The sequence below is a fragment of the Typopeltis vanoorti genome, chromosome 26, assembly GCF_054136105.1.
Source record: "Typopeltis vanoorti isolate ZY-2024b chromosome 26, IOZ_Tvanoo_1.0, whole genome shotgun sequence".
NCBI classification, from domain to species: Eukaryota; Metazoa; Arthropoda; class Arachnida; order Uropygi; family Thelyphonidae; genus Typopeltis; species Typopeltis vanoorti.
In genome coordinates this window covers 2648678-2675076 of record NC_143574.1, presented here as the reverse complement: position 1 = coordinate 2675076, position 26399 = coordinate 2648678, and the positions used below count along the sequence as shown (strand labels likewise).

Below are 26399 nucleotides of genomic sequence, written 5' to 3'. Positions count from 1 at the left end.
TTTGAATGTCTCAATCATATCTCCCCTTTTCCACCTATCAACCAATTTCTGCAACCCACAAATCTTCACCCTGTTCTCATAAGGCTCATTCCATAGACCTGCTATCATCTTGGTCACTCACCTCTGGATCTAAACATTACTTTCCTTCTTCCCATTAAAGGGGAAGGAAAGAAGGAATAATGCTCATCACAGAAATGCTGGCAGGTCTTATTTGTTGGTTCCATATCCAAAGTGTCATAACTCAATAGTTATTAGCATTAACCCTCTAACTGGCTGAAGTGGATGAAATACTCAGACCACCTTAGGATTTTTCATGGATCAAAATATGAGTTACATTCTGCCCTGTTATCATGAAATTACCCTAATCTGCCATTAATTCCTTAACAGCAATTTTAGAGATTAACTGTAATGGAGTGACCTTTGTGTCCAGGTGACTTAAAATATACTGTTTTACTTGAATATCCTTTGTCTTCAATATTTTAACTTTTTGCTATACAATATATTTTTTTTTGTTTGTTCCTAAGGGAAAAAAAAAGAATTTTATGTGTGTGAAAATAAAATGAATATTTGTTCTGAGATGCAGCAAGAGATCAGCCCAGCAATGAATTTATTAAATAATTGAAAATTTCCCCCTCTTTTATTTTTCAAATCAGTGCAGTGGAACAAGATAATTTACCTTTCTTTCATTTTACTTACAACATTGAAGGAATTATTATTGTGTAATCATTATGTTAAATATTTATAGACAGCAATGCTTTCAAATAACATTTATCAAAATAAATATGATCTGAACTTATAATAAATTTAGTTTAATCCTTTATCCAAGTGTGTGCAAACAAAGTTTGCGCCTGAAATTATCTTCAGGACTGGGGTAAAGTGGTACAACACCGGGCAACTCCTTGCAAAGGTGGAGCAAGCTACCAACACTCCTATTGCACACACTTGGATAAAGGATTAAACTAAATTTATTATAGTCTGACCAAGTGAAAAATAAACTTTCAACATCTTTCTCTAAATCCAGAGTAATTTAATAAAAAGGTGTCACACCATTTGGCAGCTCCTATAGGAGGAGATGACCTTGCTAATGCTTCTGCCTTGGTATCTCCACTTGGGCCTGGCTCCCACTGAAGAGACCTCAATAAAGGTCGAAACTAGTCTGGGTAGTGGCCCTTCCCTTAATGCATAACATTATACATATCCACAAGGAGATGTGTTTTGCATTATGGGAGATACACTGAGATAGAAGTGTTGGTAGCTTGCGCCACCTTTGCAAGGACCTTGCCCCAGTCCTGAAGATACTTTCAAGCACAAACTTTTTTTGCTCACACTTGGATAAAGGATTAAACTAAATTTATTATAGTCTAACCAAGTGAAAAATAAACTTTCAACATCCACATATGTTCCTATCTCTTTGATACTCTTGCATGTCTATTCATTTTCCAAGTCAAAACCATATGGTCACTCTCTCCAACTGGTGGGAGAGATGTCATCTCAGTTATTATCAGCTCTTTTGATGTTATAACCAAATCCAAAACTCTTGAACCTCTTGTTCCCTCTGTTACATGTTGCCTAAGACATTTTCCCCTCAAGAATTCTAGAAATTCCATTCCCTTATTGCTATTGCTACATGCATCTTCCTTTCCCCAATCTATACTGCTGTAGTTAAAATCTCCCATAACAATCGTTCTTCTTGCACTTGCCACGTTCGACTGTCTCAACATCTCCTAATCCCCACTCTGTGCTCATTGGTCTGTAGCAACGCCCCACTAAATATCCTGTCTTGCCCACCTCCACCTCACACCATATGCTTTCAAAATCATTAGTGTCACAGCCTTCCAAAGCCTCCACTCTTAGAGGACACAGGTCGTCACTTATCATAAGCAGTACTTCACCACCATGCTTTCCCTTCCTATCCTGCCGAAAAATGCTGTACCCAGCAACTTTTATATCCTCTTCTGTCAACCACGTCTCTGTGATCCCAATAATCTTTGGCCAGGCTGATGCTATCAGTGCCACCAATTCCTCTCCCTTATTCCGAATACTCCTGGCATTGGTATAAAGCATAAAAATGCCACTGTTTCTATACCCAGCATTATCCCCTCTAGAGGGGATATCATAACATTATCCCCTATATCTATAGAAAAGTCAATATGAAACCACACTGCAAGACAGTGGCTGGAGAGTGTGTGTGTGTGTGAGTGATAGACTATTAAGTACCCAAATTGTCTTTTCTGGACAGCATTGAATTTTATGTCAGGTGTTATTGGTGTACTACCCACAAATGTGAAAGCAGTATTTCAAGTTTGGGTAGATTTTAGATTTGCACAGTTAGTAGTTGGGCAGATGAAAAGTAACAACTTGGGTAAAAAGATTCCAAGTTTTTTTTTTCCCCCGGAAGCTGGAAGGATGCCATAGAAGAGATGTATTTGTGACAGCAAAGCCTAGGGTAACTCAGTCCAAGTAGTCTGCTGTTCAGGTGAGTGTTATCAAAGGTAAAGGGAGAAGAACTAAGGTGTGCACAGTCATGCATGCACACACACACACACACTTTTTATTTATTTTTTTATTTTTTGCATGATGAAAAATACAAAATCATGCCATGAAATTACCAATGGTGACTAGGTCATCACTCCCATTTAAGGATAGCATCAAGATCAACATTTAGGGCATTGGTTGTAGAAGTTCATGAAGATTGAAATGTTTGAGCACTGCAAGGTTTGTCATATGAATAGGAGGAATGGTGAATGCTATCTTCTACTAGTAAGAACCATCTTTGTCATCTTTTACCTGGGCTACATTGCTATTCGGTTCCACTTTAACTGTTTTTGGTTTTTGAATAGCATTCAACAATTTATGTCAAATAACTAAATTTTTTACTATCTGTGCTTTAATTCGGGGGTGCTTAAGGGTCAAAGCTGTATAACTGAGAGGAGACCTCCACATAGCCTTTAAAGGAATGCGGAGAACCGACCAGGGCTTCTGACCTAATGTCCAATCCTCACCTTCTCGTGGTGCACCCTGTTGGGTATCTACTTTGATACTGAACGAACGAGGATGGGCTGGCAATTTGGGATTTAGCCGACCAAATTGTATTCTTATTGGTTAAACCAAAATAAAAAATGATGGTACAACATGACAAAATTTCATGCCGGCTGAGGCGTCGCCCGGTTAAACAAGGCCCCCGTTGTTTTTGCCAGGGAACCAGGGCGAACAGCGAAAAGTCAGCTACTGGAACAAATCTGAAAACAAACCCCAACTCAACATCACCAGAGTTAAAGATCGGTACTATCAACATAAGAAGCCTGAATGGCAAAGAAATGGAGCTAGCTCAGGAATTAGATAAGTACCAGATTGACATAATAGGGGTGACTGAAACAAAAAAGACCAAAACTGGTGAGATCTTTCTGAGCAATAAATACAAAATGTTATATTCAGGCAATAACAATCAAGGAAAAGAAGGAGTAGCCATAGTATTCAACACAAAATACGAGGCTAATCTTCTTGAATGGCAGTCAGTCTCAAGTAGAGTAATGTGGGCAAATATGAGAATGGGGAACTGGACAATGAGACTTATTTGTGCCTATGGTCCCACAGAAGGTTCTACTAAGGTAGAAGTGGAGGAATTTTTTGAGGCTTTAGAAAAAGCAACTGACACAATGAAAAGTTGGTCCTTGTTGGGGATCTAAATAGTAGAGTAGGAAATGATTGTGAGACATACAAAAATATTTTGGGAAAATTTGGAGAAAAGAGCAAAGCTAATAATAATGGCAAATATCTGTTGGATTTCTGCTCAGGACATGGACTGGTTATTACTAACACCATGTTCCAACATAAAAATGTGCACAAATTCACATGGAGAGAAGAGGCTAGGAATAAAAAAAGTCTCATTGACTATGTTATTGTTGATAGTGATGTTTTCTCCCTGGTGCAGGACACCAGAGTGTACAGAGGATTTGAAATTGGAAGTGATCACTATTTAGTCTTGAGCAGGATAAAATTGAATTTCATATTGAAAAGAATAACATGTAAGAAAGTTTTAAAGCGAATAAAAGTTGAGCAGCTCTCAGATGTAAACTGTAGACTAAAATACAGAAATATTATTGAAAAGAAAATGAAAGAGTTTGAGAACAGGAATCAAACCTTGGAGATTCAGTGGCAAACTCTGAAGGAAACATTGATTGATTCTGCCAGAGAGGCATGTGGTGAGGTTGTGTGCAAAGATAAAAAAATCAGAACTCCCTGGTGGACACAGGAAGTTAAAGAGGCAGTGAAGGAAAAGAAGAAAGCATATCAAAAGTTCCTGGCAAATAAGTCAGCTTTTACTCTTACAGAATACAGAGACAAATGTAAGAAAGCTAAACAGTGTGTAAAACTAGCTAAACAAAAGTCATGGGAGGACTTTGGCAAGAATATAGAAAATAAATATCAAGAAGGTGGCAAAATATTCTGGAGGTTGTTGAAGAAGCTTAGGAATGGAGGAAAGAGTGCTGTAAAAGGAATTAGAGATGATAAAGGTGAAATGAAAACAGGAGAAAAAGATATCCTTGAAGTATGGAGTAATTACTTTGAAAGACTGCTAAATGAAACAAGCAGTGATGACAGCACAGTGATAAAAAACACTGACCAGGAATGCAGTCAGGAATACATATCCATACTTGAAGTAGAAAAAGCCATCAAAGGCTTGAAATGTGGAAAGGCAGCAGGAGTAGATGATATTCGACCAGAAATGCTGAAGTATGGTGGTATAAGAGTCTTACAGTGGCTGCACTGCATAGTTCAGAAAGCCTGGACAGAGGGACGAATTCCCGATGATTGGAGTAGAGCTCTCATAGTACCCATATATAAAAAGGGAAATAAAACTGAATGTGAGAATTACAGAGGTATTTCCCTACTGAGTGTTCCTGGCAAGATCTATGCAAGTATACTTCAGAAACGGTTGAGAAGAATTGTGGAAGAAAAGCTTGGTGAAGAACAAGCTGGATTCAGGCCAAATAGAGGCTGTCAGGATCAGATATTCACTTTACGACAAATAGTCGAGAACGCATGGGAATATAACAAAGATCTGTATTTAAGTTTTGTTGATTTGGAAAAGGCATATGACAAGGTGCCAAGAGAGAAGCTATTCAATATGCTACAGTTATATGGTGTCAATGGGGCATTATATCAAGCAATACTTAGTCTTTATTTGAGTTGTGAGCCAGCAGTTAGAATTGAAGGAAGTACAGGAAGATGGTGTAGTGTTAAATCTGGCGTGAGACAAGGATGTACATTATCCCCTCTGTTATTCATTATCTATATGGATCACATTATGAAGGAATGTGGTATTAAACCTGATATCAAAATTGGAGATGTTAATGTCAGCTCTTTGCTTTATGCGGATGATGTTATACTTCTAAATAAATCCGCTACAAGTTTGCAAGATTCTCTGACTAAATTGAATAGCTGTTGTAATAGATATGGTATGAAGGTCAGCAATAAAAAGACAAAGACAATGAAAATAGGCAGAATCATTGAAAATGTCAACTGTGTTGTGAATGGTGAACCTGTGGAACAAGTAAAACATTTCAGCTACTTAGGCACAATTTTTACTGAAGATGGTAAACTAAATATAGAAATAGACAACAGAATCAGCAAAGCTGGTATCGTGGGAAGTCAATTGAATAAATTCATATGGAATAAGAAAGAAATTAGTCGGAACACTAAATTAGCTGTATACAAGACTGTGTTCAAACCAATTTTAACTTATGGATCTGAGAGCTGGGTCAGAAGTAAAACACTTGACCAAAGACTAGACACCGCAGATATGAGAGTCCTGAGAAAGATTAGAGGCGTGAACAGATGGCATCAATGGCAATATCATATTAAAAATGAGGATATTAGGAAAGAACTTGACATTGTCAGCATCCAGGAATGCGTTAGCAGAGCTAATCTCAGATGGTATGGTCACTTAAATAGAATGGGAGAGGAAAGATTAGCAAAACAAGTGTTCTCTGCCAGGTTGGCAGGAAAACGACCCAGAGGAAGACCAAGATATAGGTGGATTGATACGGTACAAAGTGCCTTAGACGATAGAAACATAAGATCTGATAATGTTTGAGTCTTGACAAGTAACAGACTGATTTGGAGGAAAATTGTAGATAGGAAGTTAGTAATGATGTAATTTTTTCATGTAGTACTGTCATATCCTGTACACCCCTTGAGGGTACATGGCAGGAATTTGATGATGATGTGCTTTAATTCTCAAAATACTTCTTTCCATTGCTTATATGATTGTGTGTGTGTGTGTGTGTGTGTGTGCGTGCGTGCGTGCGTGCGTGCATACACCCCTGCATGTGTGGGAGAGCATTGTATGTCAAAGAGGGTAATATAATAGAATCATCAACTTCCATTTATGAGAGACAGACAATTCAACCTTCATCCATTGGCTCAATCTCCAGTAATTATTTTATTCTATAATTACTCTGGATTTCTAGGTCTTGTTTATTGTTGAAAGATATTTGCTCCAGGATAGTAAATTTTGAGAAATTAGTCATTAATTTCACTCATCCAGTTTGCAATGTATGTTCAGTGTGTTTATCATCATTACCAATTAAGTGATATATTGGAAGAAAATGGAGATATCATCAGAAAATTGATGATTGCTTACTTTCTTTCATAAGATACTGATACCCTTGCTGTTCCAGTCAAGTTTTCTGAACACATTTTCAAGTGCAGCTATAAAAATTCTAGGGAATAATTGGTCATTATCATCATCCAGGAATGTGTTAGTAGAGCTAATCTCAAGTGGTATATAGTCACTTAAGCAGAATGGGAGAAGAAAGATTATCAAAACAAGTGTTCTTTGTCAGGTTAGCAGGAAAAAGATCCAGAAGAGGACCAAGATGTAGATACATTGATACAGTAAATAGCACCTTAAAGGGATACTTAAGGGTCAAAGCTGTATAACTGGGAAGAGACTTCCACATAGCCTTTAAGGAATGCAGAGAACCGACTGGAGCTTCTGATCTAATGTCCAATCCTCACTTTCTTGTGGTGCACTGTTAGGAATCTACCCGGATACTGAATGAATGAGAATGGGCTGGCAAATTTGGGATTTAGTCAACCAAACTGTATTCTTATTGGCTTAAACCACAATGTAAAAATGATGGTACAACATGACAGAATTTCATGCCAGTTGGGGGTGTCACGCAGTTAAACAAAGGTCCCAGTTGTTTTCGCCACGGAACCAGGATGAACAGCAAAAAGACAATGACTGGAACACATCCCAACTCAACATCAAGAGAGTTCAAGATTGATACTATCAGCATAAGAAGCATCAATAGAAAGAAAATGGAATGAGCAGAAAATTCAATAAGTACCATAATAGGTGAAACTGAAACAAAGACAAAAACAGGTGTGATCTATCTAAGCAACAAATACAAAATGTTATATTCATCAGGTAAAAGAAAGAGAGTAGCTATAGTATTCAACACTAAATATGAGGATATTGTCATTGAAGAAGATTATCAAGTAGAATGATGTCGGCAAATATCAAAATGGGGAACTGGACAATGAGACTTATTTGTGCTTATGGTCTTCTCTCCATGAAAAAGACCACAGAAGGTTACTGGCTCAATGAAAAAGGAAAAGTTGGTCCTTGTTGGAGATTTAAACAGCAAAGTAGGAAATGATTACCAGACATATAGAAATTATAGAAATGGGAAAATTTTGAGAAAAGCACGAAACTAACAAGAATAGTAAATGCCTGCTGGATTTATGTTCAAGAAATAGATTAGCTATTACTAACACTGTTTCAACATAAAAATGTGCACCAATTCACATGGAGAGAAGATGCAAGAAATAAGAAAAGTCTCACTGACTATGTTATAGTTGATAGGGATGTTTTCCCACGGGTTCAGGACACAAGAGTATTCAGATGATTTGAAATATGAAGTGATCACTATCTAGTTTTGAGCAGAATAAAACTGAATTTCATATTGAAGAGAAGAATGTGTAAGAAAGTTTTAAAACAAATCAAGGCTAAGCAGCTTCAGAGATTAACTGTAGACTCAAATACACAAATATCATTGAAGAAAAAAATGAAAGAATTTGAAATGAAGAACCAAACCTTGAAGATTCAATGGCAAATCTTGATGAAAACATTGATTGAATCAGCTAGAGAGGAATGTGGTGAGGCCGTCATCAAGAGGCAATGAAGGAAAAGAAGGAAGCATGTTGAAAGTTCTTGGCAAGTACATTAACTTATGCTTTTAGAAAATACAGAAAAAAAATGTAAGAAAGTGAAGCACTGTAAAACTAGCTATAAACTCATGAGAAGGCTTTGGTAAGAACAGAGAAAATAAATATCATGATGGTGGCAAAATATTCTGGAGGCTATCGAAAAGCTATCTTAAAAATGGAGGGAAAAATTACTGTAAAAGAAATCGGAGATGATAAAGGTGACATGAAAACTGAAGATAATGATATTCTAGAGGTTGGAGTGATTACTTTGAAAGACTGCTAAATGAAACACGCAGTATCAGCATGATGGTAGAAAACTCCCAACAGGAATGCAGCCAGAAATATATATTCAAACTTGAAGTAGGAAAAGTTATGAAAAACCTGAAATGTGGAATGGCAGCTGGAGTAGATGAAATTCTGTGAGAAATGTTAAAATATGGAGTTAAGTTTTACAATGGCTGCATTGCGTAATTCAGAAGGGCTGGTCAGAGGGTTGAATTCCAAAGGATTGGAGCAGAGCTCTCAGAGTACAGATAACCCTCTTATAACACGGTACTTATATAACACGGTTTCGATATAATGCAGTCTAAAATTGTAGTAACCCTTGTTGAACGCGGTACTTATACAACACGGTTCCGATAAATCACCGTCTATGAATTGTAGTAACCCTTTATCTTTTCATATGTTTTTCACTGCATGACTTAAAAATCAAATTTTATCTTCATTAAATTTGTGTCTGCCTGTATCTCGCATGTAATTATAAGTAGCAAATTTATATTAGGGGAAATACCCTATAGCATGCATGTACCTCAATTGTTTACAGTATAAAATGTTTATTGTTGAAAATTGTCCTCGTTTCTGCCAGGAAAGTGCATTAAAAATCATAAGTGTGTTCATCTCAAGCTGAGCACTTTATTTTCTGATGAGTTACAATATGTAATGCTTGCTTTTTTGTGTAAAAAATTATTTTTATAGTAATGGCCACAAACTGCAACGAAAGGGAAAAACCAACATTGAAAACAAAATTAATTTCTATTGAAGAAAAATATTCAAAATCTTGGATCGGTTGAAAAATGGAGAAAAACCAGGAGTTTTTGCAGGGACTTTGAATTTAAATGAATCAACAATTCAAACAATCAAATAAAATGCGCATAAAATCTGATAAAGTGTTTATTGCTGGGTCAACGATAAGTGCAAAGCGCGTTGCTCGTGTATGCGATATTCTAATGGAAAAATGGAGACATCTCTAATGATTTCGATAGAAGATTGCACCTCAAAAGAAAATTCCTGTGGATGGAAATCTTATTAAACAAAAAACTCTCAAAGTTTATAAACATTTATAGTGCAGACCAGGTGTTCAATGCAGATGAATCCGGGCTATATTGGAAAAAAGTGCAAAAACGTACCTATATTTCGAAAAATGAAAGATCAGCTCCTGGATTCAAAGTTTCCAAAGATAGAATTACTCTACTGTTTTGTAGTAATGCATCAGGTGATTACATGACAAAACCAGTGTTTATTAACTAATCCTCATGCTATGAAAGATTAAAATATGCACTATTTTATTTTGCCTAAAACATTTATGCATTATGTGCAATGAAGTTTAAGTACAATTTATAATTTTTATACTTTTATTGTTTATATGTTTTCTTAACTTACATGAATTACCTGAATTAAATAAAAATATATTTTTTGTTGGATGTTATTGTTGTTTATATAATTTAAAAAAAAAAAAAAACGATTTCGGAACATAACCCTACTTTTTCTATGTGATCTGAGACTTGCATAACGTGGCATTTCTGCGGAACCTAACATCCACGTTATACCTGTACTATATATAAACAGGGAAACAATACTTAATGTGACAATTAGAGGTATTTCCTTACTAAGTGCTCTGGTAAGTTTTATACAAGTATACTTGAGAAATGGCTAGGAAAAATTGTGGAAGGAAAGCATGGTGAAGAACAAGCTGGATTCAGGCCAAATAAAGGTTGTCTGGATCAGATTTTCACTTCAAGGCAAACAGTTGAGAAATCTTGGGAATATAATAAGGATTTGTATTTAAGTTTTGTTGATCTGGAAAAGACATATGACAATGTGCCAAGAGAAAAAGTCTTCAAAATGTTAACAGTTATATGGTGTAAAGAGATATTATATCAAACAATACATAGTCTCTACTTAATCTGTAAGTCAGCAGTTAGAACTGAAAGAGGTACAGGAAGATGGTTTAATGTTAAATCAGATGTGAGACAAGGGTTCACATTATCTCTGCTGTTATTCATTATCTACATGGATCGCATTAGGAAGGAAAGTGGAATTAAATCTGGTATCAAAATTGGTGATGCTAATCTTAACTCTTTGCTAAGGATTCACATTATCTCTGCTGTTATTCATTATCTATATGGATCGCCTTAGGAAGGAAAGTGGTATTAAATCTCATATCAAAATTGGTGATGCTAATCTTAGCTCTTTGCTTTATGCAGATGATATTATACTTCTGAATAAATCCAGTACAAGTTTGCAAGATTCCATGACTAAATTGAATAACTCTTGTAATAGGTTTCATAAAAAAAAAAAAGCAGAAACATTGAAAACATCAACACCTGAATACCAAATGGTGAATCTACAGAACAAGTAAAACATTTCAGTTATTCAGGCACAATATTTAGTGAAGACAGTAAATTAAATATGGAAATAGACAACAAAATTAGTAAAGCTGGTATGGTAGGAAGTCAGTTGAATAAATTTTATGGAATAAGAAAGAAATTAGTCAAAACATGAAATTAGCTGTATACAAGACAGTGTTCCAACCATTTTAACTTATGAATTCAAGAGCTGGATTAGAAATAAAACACTTGTTCAGAGACTAGAGACCTCTGATATGAGAGTTCTGAGAAAGATGAGTTGAGTGAACAGATGGCAATCACATCCGAAATGAGGATATTACAGAAGAACTCACCATTGTAACTCACATTCAGGAATGTGCTGGTAGATTTAATCTCAGGTGTCACTACAACAGGATGGGAGAGGAAAGATTAGCAAAACAAGTGTTCTTTGTCAGACTGGCAGGAAAAAGACCCAGAGGAAGACCATGATATAGGTAGATCGATACAGTAAAAAGTACCTTAAAAGACAGAATAATTTTAAGATCTGATAATATTGGACCTTGACAGATAAAAAATTAATTTGGGGGAAAATTATTATTATACCCACTCGGCAGACTCATCGTGGGAGATTCATTCAACTGGGAACATATTTATCATACTGAATCTTAAAATCCTTAACACTCCTTGCATTCACAACACATTCTGGTAATATGTTCCATTCACTGACAATTCTCCATGTAAAATCTACTCCTCACACACCTTTTTTTCCATCTTGCCTTCTACTCTTTTTATAATCTCATCTGGAAAATTATTGATCACAAGTTAGTAATGGTGTAACTTTTTTCATGTAGTACTATCATAAGATCCTGCAAACCCTCTAATCATCAAATTCTTGATTACATATCAGGAATACGATGATCAATTAAGAAGTAATCATGCTTCCTTTGTGAACAGATGCTTGACTTTTGTTGTGGATTAGTTTGATATATTTAATATATACATACACCTTGTTCCAGTAGAGTTTGTTAGTTATGGAGAAATGTTTTTAGAATAGCATATGGGAGAAGAAAGCAAGCTAACATCTGAAAGTTGAGTAAAAATTGTAGACAAGTAAAGAGTTGGGAATTGGAATATACTGGGCATCCCATGATGAGGCTTTTGACATCATGGAGGCTGAATAATAAAACACAGGATTTCTAAATTCTGCATTTTGATAATTCTCATACTGATTCTGAACATTACATTAATTTTTTGTAAAATGAATAGTTTTTTTTTTCAGAAAAAAGTGTAAAAAATTTACGAAAAATTTAAAGATTTTCACAAAACATCATCTTTACTTTTAAAAAAGTGAGTCATTTTCACATATTGTAATGACAGCAACAGAAGTCTAAAAAAAAAAGACTTCTTTGCAATGATATTGTGTGCACATCGATTCATGTTGCTTTAGTTCAATTAAAAGGAATTTACAAAAATATTGAACATCTAGTTAAATAAGGTCAAATATAAAGAATATAGCAGGTTACTCTGGGGTTACCTGAAAGTTTTATGTATTTTGCTGAATTGACAATCCGGTTACAATCAATATTTCCATGTTTTTGTGGGATGTAACAGTAGACCAGTAGTCACCTCTATATACAGAAGTGATGTGATAAAGAATCGCCTGAATGCCAGAATCCAAAAACATTCAATCTGACTGACTTGTTACAAACTAAGTAATATTACCTTCATTTCGTTTAAATTGGGCTTAAAGCAGCAATTCATGTAAACCTTCACAAACATGAAGACTGTTGTAACAATCTTTGGAGTAATTTCCTGCTCTTTCAGAAGCAAAATTTAGAGGATTTTTGTAGGTGCTGAAATATATAGAAACTGACACTTAACTTTGAAACTGATTTGAAATCAGATGAATAGTTTGAAAGAACAATGAAAGATCATGAAAAAAGGTGAGAGAGGGAGTTTAGATTTAAGGAGGTTAACATATTTTTGGAAAATACAAGAACTCAAATTACTAAAATAACGATAACAACAAGGTTATCAAACTGGATTGCCATGCAAGTCTAAAAATTAGAGCTATTAGTAAAAAACAAGGAAAGGTTTCATCAAGATATCAATTAAAGAAATGGGGAGAGGTATCAGAGAAGGTGGAATATCAAAATGATGGCCAATTACTGCTAGATACCACATTATGAAAATAAATGTGATGTATGTGATATAGAAAAAGGTGAAGACTGTTCTCAAAATCAGTATGCTGAATTATGGAAACAATTATTAATACTAAAACAAACGTGTCGTACATGTTGCTTATTTTTTAATGATATATATTAGAACACAGAATAATAAGTAAATAATTATTTATTAAAATATTGCTGATATTTCGCTGGTGTTATAACCAGCATCTTCAGAGCCCAAAACACAGTTTGTCACAATATGCGAGACTATAACAACATGGTGTAATCACCGGACTAGTTAAACAAAATTGTAGCAGCAACACAAAGACTAAAGTCCTAAACAGAGAAAGAAACCGGTACTAGTTTTTTCTTAAGATGACTGTCTCCCAGATTTTAGGCAAATTTATACAGCCATATTTGTTGAGATTTGGAGTGTGTTGCCTCTAAGAACAATCTCTCCGACTTGTAAGAGCTTCTGTGCAGTACTTTTGTGTTCTTCCAGTTGATCCTGTGTGCAGGGGTATCCAGAGCATGGCCTGCTAGGCCCAACTTGCCATAGTGATAATGCCAGATGTATCTTTTATGTTCACTGATGTGGATGTTCACAGTTCTTCCTGTTTGACCGTAGTAGGCTTGATTACATGAGCAGGGTACTTCGTAGACTCCTGGATGTGATAAAGGAGGAATGCTGTCCTTGGATGAACGGATAAGAGTTGCTAATTTGACACACGGTCTGAATATGGTGCGTAGTTCATGTTTATTAAGAATTCTAGAAATCTTTTCAGATGTGCCTTTAATGTATGGGATGGTGACTGTTTTGTTGTAGTTCTCTGTGGTGGATAGTGGGAGGGATTTCTTAGGAGCATTTAGTATTTTGTTTATCTTATGAGAATTATAGCCATTGGCCAAAAAGGTGTGCATAAGTGAGCCAGTTCAGCAGCAAGAGCATTGTCACTGGAACAGATTGCTCTAGCTCTGTGGGTTAACGTTTTTAAAATGCCATACTGTTGAGAAGGGTAATGGTGTGATTGTTTGTGTAAATATCTCCCTTTATGTGTGGGTTTTCTAAAAACTAAAAATGATAAGGAACCATCTGGAAGATGTGTGATAAGTGTATCCAAGAAGGGCAGACAGGTATTAGCTTCCAGTTCCATTGTAAAGTGGATTTTTGGATGTTGGCTATTTAAATCCACTAAGAATGTTTCCAATGTCTCTGGGCCATGTGGCCAAATAGCAAGCACATCGTCAACATAGCATAGCCAAAGTGTTGGTTTGAGAGTGGCTGTACTGATAGCTAGTTTTTCCAGGTGTTCGAAGTAGAAGTTGGATAAGAGGGGGGGGGGGGAGCCCATGGCTGTCCCATCTATTTGTATATTTTCCCTTTCCATGTGAAATATCCTGCATGTATTGTGAATTTGAATAGTTCAAAATATGTCCGGGGGGAAAGTGTGACTTCCGTAGATTGAGGGTTTCTATTAGTGGTACATTTGTGAATAGTGAGGTGATATCAAAGCTTACCATTAAGTCTGAACTCTTTAGGGTATGGTGTTGTAAGATGCTTTTGAGGTGGGCTGAATTTTTGACAAAGGAGAGAGATCTGTTTGTGAGAGTGGCTAGTAGCTTAGATAAATGTCCAGCCAGTTTGTATGTGGGACTATTTATACTATCCACAATTGGGCATAAGGGTGTACCTTGTTTGTGAATTTTTGGTGCTCCATAAATCCTAGGTGTTTTAACATGGAAGGGCTCGAGTTTGTTTACTGTGTCTTTGGGCCAGGAAGTGATTTTTTTAAATAATTTACATACCTTATTCTTTTGTGTTGTTGGTGGGATTGTGATCTATAATTTTGTATGTTCACTGATCTTGTAAAAGTGAATGCATTTTGTTTTCATATTCTGTTGTGTCCATCACCACGGCTGCATTTCCTTTGTCTGCTTTTTTTTAGGATAATCTGGCTATTATTCTGTAACACTTTTACAGCAATGATTTCCTTATGAGGGATATTATTTTTGGGAGGCTTAGACTTAATTAGGATGTTGGCCAAATCTAAACATATATTATTGGCTATTGTTGGAGGCAGGTTTTATATTCCCCATTCGATGGACGACATTATTTCAGCTTTTGGAACTTGTTTGGAGTCACGGCAAAATTGTGCCCTCGACTTAAAGCACTAGTGGCTTCTTTGCTTAAGGTGAGCAATGATAAATTCACGACGACGCGATCTTGTAGTAATTGCAGTGGTATAGCGTTGCATTGTTGGAGATTTTCAAACTTATTTTGGTGTCGGTTTTTGACTATATTGAATTCCTTTTTAGCTGTTGCGTCAGTGATGTTGTCTAGGATTTCCAATCGTTCCGTATTCAGAATATTATATAGTAATTCATGTACTGCATTGATGGTCGAATTTAATTTTGCTAATTCCAGATGAGTGGCGTTAATCTGTTCTCATAATAGCGCTACACTCGCTCGTTTATATATGCGTTGGGCTTTGGCCGAGTGGAACTTGTTTTTGATTTTTACACAGTTCGGTATTAAATTGGTGTCTCGGCACCTCTTTAAGAAGGCTAAGCTTTAAGAAGAAACCTGTTCAGTTGCCACGCCAATTTTAACTTCCACTTATCATATTGCCGTGTCTTACGTACGATAAATCGACCAACTACCAATCGACCAACCTTGCCGGCGAAGGTTGGTCGATTGGTATAGCCTCTGCTACTAATGGCTCAGTTAAGTAAGTTTGAGCGCGGTTAGTAGTTGGAAGGGGACCAATCGTTCGATGCTGTCGGCACACTCTCCCTCGATGAGTCTTTGGACTCCCTGGAGGTGTCAAAATAATAATAATAATAATAATAATATCGTCTAAGCCTCCCAAAAATAATATCCCTCCTAAGGAAATCATTGCTGTAAAAGAGCTACAGAATAATAGCCAGATTATCATAACAAAAGCAGACAAAGGGAATGCAACCGTGGTGATGGATACAACAGAATATGAAAACAAAATGCAAACACTTTTACAAGATCAGTCAACCTACAAAATTATAGATCACAATCCCACCAACACACAAAAGAATAAGGTATGTAAATTATTGAAAAAATCACTTCCTGGCCCAAAGATACAGTAAACAAACTCAAGCCCTTCCATGTTAAAACACCTAGGATTTATAGAGCACCAAAAATTCACAAACAAGGTACACCCTTATGCCCAATTGTGGATAGTATAAATAGTCCCACATACAAACTGGCTGGACATTTATCTAAGCTACTAGCCACTCTCACAAACAGATCTCTCTCCTTTGTCAAAAATTCAGCCCACCTCAAAAGCATCTTACAACACCATACCCTAAAGAGTTCAGACTTAATGGTAAGCTTTGATATCACCTCACTATTCACAAATGTACCACTAATAGAAACCCTCAATCTACGGAAGTCACCCCCCCCCGACATATGTGAACTATTCAAATTCACAATACATGCAGGATATTTCACATGGAGAGGGAAAATATACAAACAAATAGATGGGACAGCCATGGGCTCCCCCCCCCTCTTATCCAACTTCTACTTCGAACACCTGGAAAAACTAGCTATCAATACAGCCACTCTCAAACCAACACTTTGGCTACGCTATGTTGACGATGTGCTTGCTATTTGGCCACATGGCCCAGAGACATTGGAAACATTCTTAGTGGATTTAAATAGCCAACATCCAAAAATCCACTTTACAATGGAACTGGAAGCTAATAACTGTCTGCCCTTCCTGGATACACTTATCACACGTCTTCCAGATGGTTCCTTATCATTTTCAGTTTTTAGAAAACCCACACATAAAGGGAGATATTTACACAAATAATCACACCATCACCCCTTCTCAATAGTATGGCATTTTAAAAACGTTAACCCACAGAGCGAGAGCAATCTGTTCCAATGACAATGCTCTTGCTGCTGAACTGGCTCACTTATGCCACACCTTCTTGGCCAATGGCTATAATTCTCATAAGATAAACAAAATACTAAACGCTCCTAAGAAATCCCTCCCACTATCCACCACAGAGAACTACAACAAAACAGTCACCATCCCATACATTAAAGGCACATCTGAAAAGATTTCTAGAATTCTTAATAAACATGAACTACGCACCATGTTCAGACCGTGTGTCAAATTAGCAACCCTTATCCGTTCATCCAAGGACAGCATTCCTCCTTTATCACATCCAGGAGTCTACGAAGTACCGTGCTCATGTAATCAAGCCTACTACGGTCAAACAGGAAGAACTGTGAACATCCACATCAGTGAACATAAAAGATACATCTGGCATTATCACTATGGCAAGTTGGGCCTAGCAGGCCATGCTCTGGATACCCCTGCACACAGGATCAACTGGAAGAACACAAAAGTACTGCACAGAAGCTCTTACAAGTCGGAGAGATTGTTTTTAGAGGCAACAGAAGCCTTGAAACACACTCCAAATCTCAACAAATATGGCTGTATAAATTTGCCTAAAATCTGGGAGACAGTCATCTTAAGAAAAAACTAGTACCAGTTTTTTCCTCTGTTTAGGACTCTAGTCTTATGTGATAGCTGCAATTTTTCTTTTCTTTTTTTTTTCAGATAGAGGATGCCAAAATCAGGACTAGTCTTTGTGTTGCTGCTACAATTTTGTTTAACTAGTCCGGTGATTACACCATGTTGTTATAGTCTCGCGTATTGTGACAAACTGTGTTTTTATGCTCTGAAGATGCTGGTTACAACACCAGCGGAATATCAGCAATAAGTTAATAAATAATTATTTACTTATTATTCTGTGTTCTAATATATACCGTTAAAAAATAAACATCATAATACTAAAACAAATTTCTAAGAATTTCAAATGAAGAGGACTGTGTAATCATATTTACAATGTGCTAAGAAAAATAATGAATTCAAGTCTCGCAAAAAGTCTGGAAGAAGAGGGGTGATATGATAGAGCTGTACAAGTTGGTAAAGGGTTATTATAGGATTAACCTTGAAGTTTTTCATAAAATGGTGGGAGAACAAGAGTTCATCCCCAGAAGCTGTATAAGGAAGGTATGACCAAGGGAGTGAGAAGCAGGTTTTTTTGTGTAGAGAGTTGTGAATGATTAGAAACATTGCCTGAGAGTGTGGTGTCTGCAGAGCATTTGAATGTGTTTAAGGCATGGTATGATGTGTTTAGGACAAAAGGGACCTCCTAGATGAGTCTGACTCTATGGGGTCTTAGGATGATAAAAATGTTGATGATAATAATAATAAATCAACTAGAAAAAGATTGATTGAAACTTATGATAAATATCATCTAGAAACTTAAAATTCTGTGTATTTATTCACCTTGATATAATGGTCTTTAGATCCTGTCACCACTATGTTGTTGTCAAGTCCCAAGTTATCAACTGACAAACACATTACTGCTGCTTGATGACCACCACTTAACTTGCCAATACAGTTAAACCTAAAACAATGGCAAAATTTACAGGATTATTTACTATATTTTCAAAAAGAATTCTCATGCCAGTAATGATGAAGAAACAATTTATTTTAATAAGTTATTAATTAATAATTGTGATCTTGCTTTTGGTATGATGGCCATAAGTCAGTTAAAACATTTCTGAACAGCTTATTAATAAATAATGAACTCAAAATGTAATCCTATTTTCCCCCTTGCACCTGCATCAGTATGAAAATTGCACTGAGGCTTAACAAGCATATGATTCCATACTTTGCAGTCTTGAATAACCCAATCTTCGGACCGGGATACTCAAGACTGCAGAATAGGTTTTTAGCCTTAAGTGGAAAAAAAAAAAAAAAGAGATTTTATGATTCTGATGAATTATGGAATTATCCAAAACACTGTAACATACTTCAGCTTCATTAAGGAAGTAGCACATTTTATGTAACCTACAAACAGTTCTCATTTTTGAAACTATGGATTCTACAACCATGTGAAAATAACTCTTTTTAGACGTTTTGATCTTCACATGAAGATCATCATCTGGAGTATACAAGACAAGCTACGTTACATTTCAAACCGTAAGCTAGAGAAACAATGATTTGATCACATGCTACTCACTGGCATGACCTCTAGTGAGAAAAAATAAAATAAAATTAATAAAAAAAATACATCAAGCTAGATTTGATTTATGATTACATGAATAAACATTCTTGCTTACAGATGGTTTTTCTTTCAGTAACAGTGATATCCTATTTCTATTATTAAAATTGTTATTTTTGATTTTAAAAAAAAAATATATTTATAAATTACATGAATAAACATTCTTTCTTTTAGATTTTTTCTTTAACAGTGATGTCCTATTTTTTAGTATTAAAGTTATTTTAAATTTAGGATCCTAAATTTTCTACAGTCCTGTTTATAGTTGTTCTTAGAGAGGAAGGATTCGTGGTATGAAAATACGCCTTCCATATGTATGGAATTTTTAGATCATCATTATTGTTTAGATTGGGATGGTTGATAACAATCTCACAAGCTTCCTTAAATTTGCGTTCATACCACGTTTTGGTGTCATGTAGACAACTAGTGCTTTTCCAATCAATTCTATGTAAGGTGTTCAGGGCATGATCAGAAAGGCTAGCTTCACCATAATTATTATATTTGATGTGTCGTTTATGTTCTTTTTGTCTGATTGGAATTGTGCGTTCTGTTTCTCCTATGTATGGTATGCTGCAGATGTAGTAAATACGGTATACTCCAGGATGGGCCAGCGGAGGGAGTGGGTCTTTGGATGAGTTGAGTAAGCTTTTTAATTTTGCAGGAGGTTTAAAGGTGGCTTGAGGTTGTATTTTTGTAGTACTCTGTTTATTTTTCTGATGTTCCTCTAATGTAGGGAATGGTTATAGTTTTACTGTAGTCTGGTTTGTCTGTTTTTTTATTGAGGACTTGTAGAGAATTTTGTTAATAGTGTTTTGGCTGTATCCATTTTTTTGAAAAGTACTGCTGATCACTTTAAATTCGTTTTTCAGTGTTTTTCAGAGATCTGCTCCAACGAACAGGCACTGTTCGTTGGAGCAGATCTTCAGAGCCCTGTTTTTTAGGTATTGATGACTAGTTTTATTGTTGGGTGGTGGTAGGAGTTTATGTGTATATATTGGCCAGTATGTGTCAGTTTCTGGTAAACAGTGAAGGAAGGATTGCCCAAGGGAAGACGTGTGACAAGTGTATCTAGAAACGGCAGTGTGTTATGTTTTTCAATCTCAATTGTGAACTATATGCATTTGTGTTGCTTGTTTAGGTGGCTAAGGAATGTGTCTAGTGTCTGGCAGCCATGAGACCAGATCACGAAAACATCAGCAATGTATCTAAGCCAGACTTTGGGTTTTAAAGGGGAGGAACCTAAAGCAAGTTGTTCAAAATGTTCCATATAAAAGTTAGCAATCGGGGGAAGAGATAATGCAGAGCCCATGGCTGTGCCTTACACACACACCAAAACATGGTATGAACGCAAATTTAAGGAAGCTTGTGAGATTGTTATCAACCACCCCAATCTAAAACAATAATGATGGTCTAAAAATCTCATACATATGGAAGGCATATATTCATCCCACGAATCCTTCCTCTCTAAGAACAACTATAAAGAGGACTGTAGAAAATCCAAGATCCTAAATCTAAAATAACTTTAATAATAAAAAATAGAACATCACTGTTAAAGAAAAAATCTATAAGAAAGAATGTTTATTCATGTTGTTATAATTTTTTTTTTTAATCAAAATTAACAATTGTAATAATAGAAATAGGACATCACTGTTACTGGAAGAAAAACCATCTGTAAGCAAGAATGTTTATTCATGTAATCATAAATTAAATCTAACTTGATGTAATTTTTATTTTTTATTTCACTAGAGGTCATGCCAGTGAGTAGCATGTGATCAAATCATTGTTTCTCTAGCTTACGGTTTGAAATGTAATGCAGCTTGTCTTGAATATTAATGTATGCTCCAGATGATGATCTTGATATGAAGATCAAAATGTCGGGATAATAAAAAGAGTTATTTTAACATGTTTGTAGAATCCATAATTTCAAAAATGAATGCTGATCACCATCTAACACTAAAAGAAAGGATTACAAACAGTTCTCATTGATGTTATTTGAAATCTCCATGCAGTCCTAGGACTCAAATTACTAGAATGAAGACCTTCAACTGTATGACCAATTATTCCATTGCGCTAGGGGGGGGGGGGTATTGTACATAGGACATTGAAGTTTAGAGGTCATACCACAAAGGTAGTCACAACAGCACATCAGATAAAATGAATGCTGAACACACTGATGAGTAGGGATAAAGAGGTTATGATTTCTCTTTATAAGGCTTTAATAAGAGCACATCTGGATTACAGCACACAGATCAAGGCTTCTGAATCTCATGGGGCAAGTCTATGGAATACTCCTTTTGAGAATATATTGAAGTTCTATTGGTTTTAAAAACTAGTTGATAAGTGAACAGGAAGAGACATAATAGAAGTACATAAGTCATTAAAGGGGTTTTACAGGATTGACACCAAAGATTTTTTTTAGTACATAGCAGGAAGGAAAAAAACAAGAGGATCATTTAGAAATTGATCCTCTTGTTTTTAATGTGGCTAGCAAGGGTGTTGGAATATTTTTTATTTTTCTATTTTATTTTATTTTTGTTTGGAGGGTGGTGAAGTTATGGAATCGGTTGCCAGAGGCAGCTGTGAGTGCTTCATTGGTGAATGCATGGCGTGATGGGCATTGTGTGAATACTGGTTAAAATAAATCTGAGTCTGACACTATTGAAATGCCCAAGAAATAATAACTTAGTCATATGGCCAAATATATACTTTTGAAAAGGATTAGACTGGGTGGAATTACAGCAGTGAAGGTGATAAGGCCAAATGGGCAATATACAATGTCTTAAATGTTTTCTTTTCTATGAACCGTCCTTTACCCAGCCATTCCCAGTCTTGTGTCCTTTGGTACTATAATGGTGTCCCATGGGATGACAGCCATGATTTAATTACTGTTTCCATTTCCTGATCCAAGCATACTCTGTGACTGAACAACTGAGATAATGTCAAAATGAAGATTTCCATCACCTTTGAATCCAAAATTTCCAACATAAATTCAAGTATCTCTTCTCTAACAAGTGTGGCAAAGCAATCCAAGAAGAAAAGTAAGCATATCTCAAGTAGCTTGAGATAACTGCAGCCCATAATAGTTGTAAAAAAATCAGCAAATTCAAATCCAACTATGAAAGGACCAAAATGCAGAAAACTTGCCTCCTACTTCTGCTGACAAGACTAGTGGATACAACTTATGCCCTACCATACTTCTGCCTCTCTCTCTCTCTCTCTCTCTCTCTCTCTCTTTCATCTAGCATTTATTATTTTAACATCACTCAGCAAAGATAAGACTGACATCTGCCACTATTTACCTCCATCAACTTACATAACCAATAAGGAAAATTATACACCAAAAACAGTTCATTAAATGCACCCTCTGATCTTTTGCTAGAAAACAGAAGAATCGTTAATGATTAATATCTGACTTCCATGGGGTCAGAGACTCATCATGGGAGGTACACACTATCACACACATTGCTCATCCAAACGTAATCCAACCTTAATATTTAGATAAAACATCTTCTGGTAGTGATGGTATCCCTCTTCCCCAATTATGCTTAAAACTTAATTGCCACCTGTCGTATCATTTTTATAATCCTTCACTTATCTGTCCTTTTATCAGAAAGCATGAAAACAAGCCAGGTTTATCTATCCCCCCCCCTCCCCACTCCAGAAAAAAGAGTGGATGCAGTCAAACTACCATCCCTGCTCTCACTTCAGCTCTGTTTGAAACAGCAGAGATCAAAAATTAACTTCTTCAATATCTGAAGGCTCATAATTATGGCCATAATTATAGATTCTACCACTCTTGCTCAATATCAATCTTCTATCCAATAGTGCTGATCTTTGCATATATTCCAGTGCATGTATTTCCAGGACATCTGACTGGGTTAGGCACGGAGATAAACCAAAAAAAAAAAACATCCTGTCATATACACATCACATTCATAACCTCCTCAGCCTTTAAAAGCTTGGAGTCCTTTTTAGTTCACAATACTACTACACTATCGCTATAACTTTTAACATTATATAAACCTAAATCTACCCAAACTTAGAATCCACATGTCAGATAATGTACCAAAAAAGCTTCCTAAAATGTTAACCTGGGGAGAGGAATCAAGTTAATAGATGAATCTTCTCAACTCACTTTAATTTTTTCATAAACATTGTCATTCTTCCTTATGCCTTTTCCAAAGATGTTTTCATAAGTATCTCTCTCTGCTCAACTGGCCACTTTTATTCCTCCACTTTCCTATTTTAAAAAAAAATGACAAAGCAGCTGCTGCTAGTTCACATTTTCAAACTTCACTAAATCAAATCCTCAGCCTCCTCTTTCATGCCATATGCATCTGTTCTTTGGAAAAAAAAAAAAAATTCCTCCCACTATTTTCCTTAACTGCAACATCCAGCACTTCAGGAAAGACATCAACAGGTTCCTTTCCCAAAAAGAGTAGTGTTGTATTATATGATACACAGCCTCTCATGTACAGGATTGATTTATGTATATGTAAAAAAGTGCTTCTAAACGTATGCAGTGTTTTTTTTTTCTTTTAATATCTGTGGACTTTTAATAAGAATAAAAAATAAACTTGAAGTACTGAAAATAAAAAAAAAAGAATTTCTCATTCAAATATGCAAGCAGTGATGATTTTAAGATCACATTAAACTTTAGGCACTGAAAATAAGAAAATATTGGTTTAAATAAATACATAAATGAACCATGTAATCAGTGTTTGTACATATACATCTTCAAGGCTCACCTTTCCTAATTGGGTTGTGGGGGCAACAGCTGCAAGAGGAACTTCGAATGGTCACGATCCTCTGCCACCAAGCTCAGGTGTTCTGGTGCGATTCCCAAACGTGTCCACCCAAGGTTTTGGATATAATCTATCCAGTGAGTCCTTGGCAAAGAGGGTCTGCTGAGGGAGCCTCTCTTGTGGCATTCTGACCAGGTGCCCTTACCAACGTAACTGTGATCTCTCAACACGGAGAAGCAGCGGTTGAGTATTGAGGGTTTCCCGAATTGCAGAGCTTCTGACTCTGTCGAGTCTTGTCAGCCCCGCAACCCCTTGAAGGAACCTCATTTCGGCCGCTTGGATTCGTGTTGTCTGCATTCTTTCGGTCATTACCCAACTCTCATGACCATAGGTGAGGATGGGGACATAGACTGTATTGAAGACAGCCAGCTTTGCCTTCTGGCTTAACTCCCGCTTCAATACTACCGAACGGCCAAGCTCCCACAATATTGAACTTGCTAAGCCAATTCGAGTATCTAGCTCTGTGTCCCATTTTCCCAGTTTAAATACCTTTAAATTTAAAGGTATTTAAACTTCTCCACCTTCCTCATTGGGACTCCACTTACATGTAGAGTGCACTGGGATGGATTGGATATAGACCACAAATGTTTCAGTTTTGGCCACACTGATCTTCATTCCAGCATCTGCACAAACAGCTACAAACCTATCCAGGGTCTGCTGGAGATCATCTGTGGAAGAGCTAAGCAGAACTAGGTCATCTGCAAAAAGCAGACGTCCAATTCTACATCTTCCAATTCTGACACACTCACTGCCTCGGCTGTGCCTATCAATCCAGTCCATAAATATTATGAAAAGGAGGGGTGACAGAACACGCCCTTGGAGGAGGCCAACTGAGACTGAAAGGTTCAGATTTTGTGCTGTTTACCCTGACACAAAACTCTGGGCATTCATACAGGGACTTGATGGCAGCTAATAGTTGGCCATCCACTCCATACTCCTGTACTACTTGCCAAAGCTTATCCCAAGGAACCCGGTCATATGCCTTCTCCAAGTCCACAAAACATGTGTAGACATTCTTGGCATATTCCCAAGATTTCTCAAAGACTCTCCTTAAAGTGAAGATTTGGTCAGTTGTGCTTCTACCAGGAAGAAAGCTGCATTGTTCTTCCTGGAACTTTGACTCAACTATGTTCCTGCACCGTCTTTCCAAGCACTTAGCATACACTTTCCGAGGCAGGCTGAGCAGAGAGATGCCACGATAGTTACTGCAATCCTTCTGGTCTCCCTTCTTCAAGACTGGTATTATTATGCCTATCTGCCATTGCTTTGGTGCCCAGATATCCAAGCAGCCTGACACTCGAGTCAGCCAGAGAACACTGTCTCGATTTAAGGCTTTTAGCATTTCAGGCCAAATTTCATCATTGCCAGCAGCCTTGCCCGATTTTAGCGATTTTATTGCTAAATGGACCTCTTCTGCTGTGAGACTAGTCATTGCCCCAATCTGCACCTCTTGGATGTCCACAATTGCTGGGCCACCCGGGTTAAGAAGGCTCTCAAAGTATTCCCTCCATTTGTGGAGGATATCCTTCTTGGTTGTTAAAAGTGCACCATCAGAGGCCTTAATTGCCCTTGCTATTAGTACAGCAGAAGTCCAATAATTTCAACCCATTCGTGTTAAGGTCAGGGGCACCATTCCTCCCAACCACACCCCTCCATGTCTGGTCATCTGTTCCAACATGTGCATTGAAGTCACCCATTAGCAGGACTGATTCCATGTCTGCCACCCTGTCAAAAGCAGCATCCACTTCCTCTAGGAAGGCAGAGTATTCTGACTCCAGATTAGGTGCATAAGCTTGCACCACAGCCAAATCATGGTTTTTCATCTGAAGCCTTAACACACATACCCATCCCCCCAATGGGATCCACTCAGCAACACAGTCTTACAGCTGGGGGCTTGTGAGTATCCCCACACCTGCCTGAGCAGACATTGTCGGGCTCACACCACCACTGATATACAATGCCATCAGTGTTTGTAAATAAGTGAAATTTATTAGTATGAATTACTTATTTGAAAGTATACGTCTAAGCTGTACATTTTTACAGTGCAGAAAGTAGTTTGAGAAGTTTCAAAGTTGATGACAAATTAAATAATTAAATATATCAATGATATTTCAAAAGATTATCAATTGACTTACATTCTCAAGTCCCAGATACGAACTATGTTGCTAGCTGCACTAAAGAGAGTTGTTCCATAGTAATTAAGTGCAATATCATGAACAGTTGTCTCTCCAGTAGGTAACTGCAAAGATCTAGATGGGGTATTCAAAATAAGAGGCCCTGGATTTGTTGCACCAGATGAGCTAAACAAAATGTACAATTAGCATTAATTAACTTATTAACATGTAGTACACGAGATTGATATCCTCTATATTTATTTAGAGAATTGATATCCTCTAAATAAATATAGAGGATATATATTTATTTATCCTCTCCACTCCACCTTTTTAATGTACAATGCCAAAAAGTGATATTTTCCCCCCAAA

At 36.6% G+C, this 26399-nt stretch overlaps 1 protein-coding gene across 1 annotated transcript in view; it reads right to left on the bottom strand.

Annotated features, from left to right (window-relative positions):
* Window positions 1-26399, bottom strand: part of LOC150092268 (kinesin-like protein KIF21A) — a 524778-nt gene that overhangs the window by 20621 nt on the left and 477758 nt on the right. The window contains exons 32-33 of the mRNA XM_090415090.1: window positions 26052-26216; window positions 18334-18454 (exon numbers count right to left, since the gene is read on the bottom strand). Of these exons, the coding sequence (XP_090271216.1) occupies window positions 18334-18454; window positions 26052-26216 (286 nt within the window). The remainder of the gene's footprint in view (window positions 1-18333; window positions 18455-26051; window positions 26217-26399) is intronic.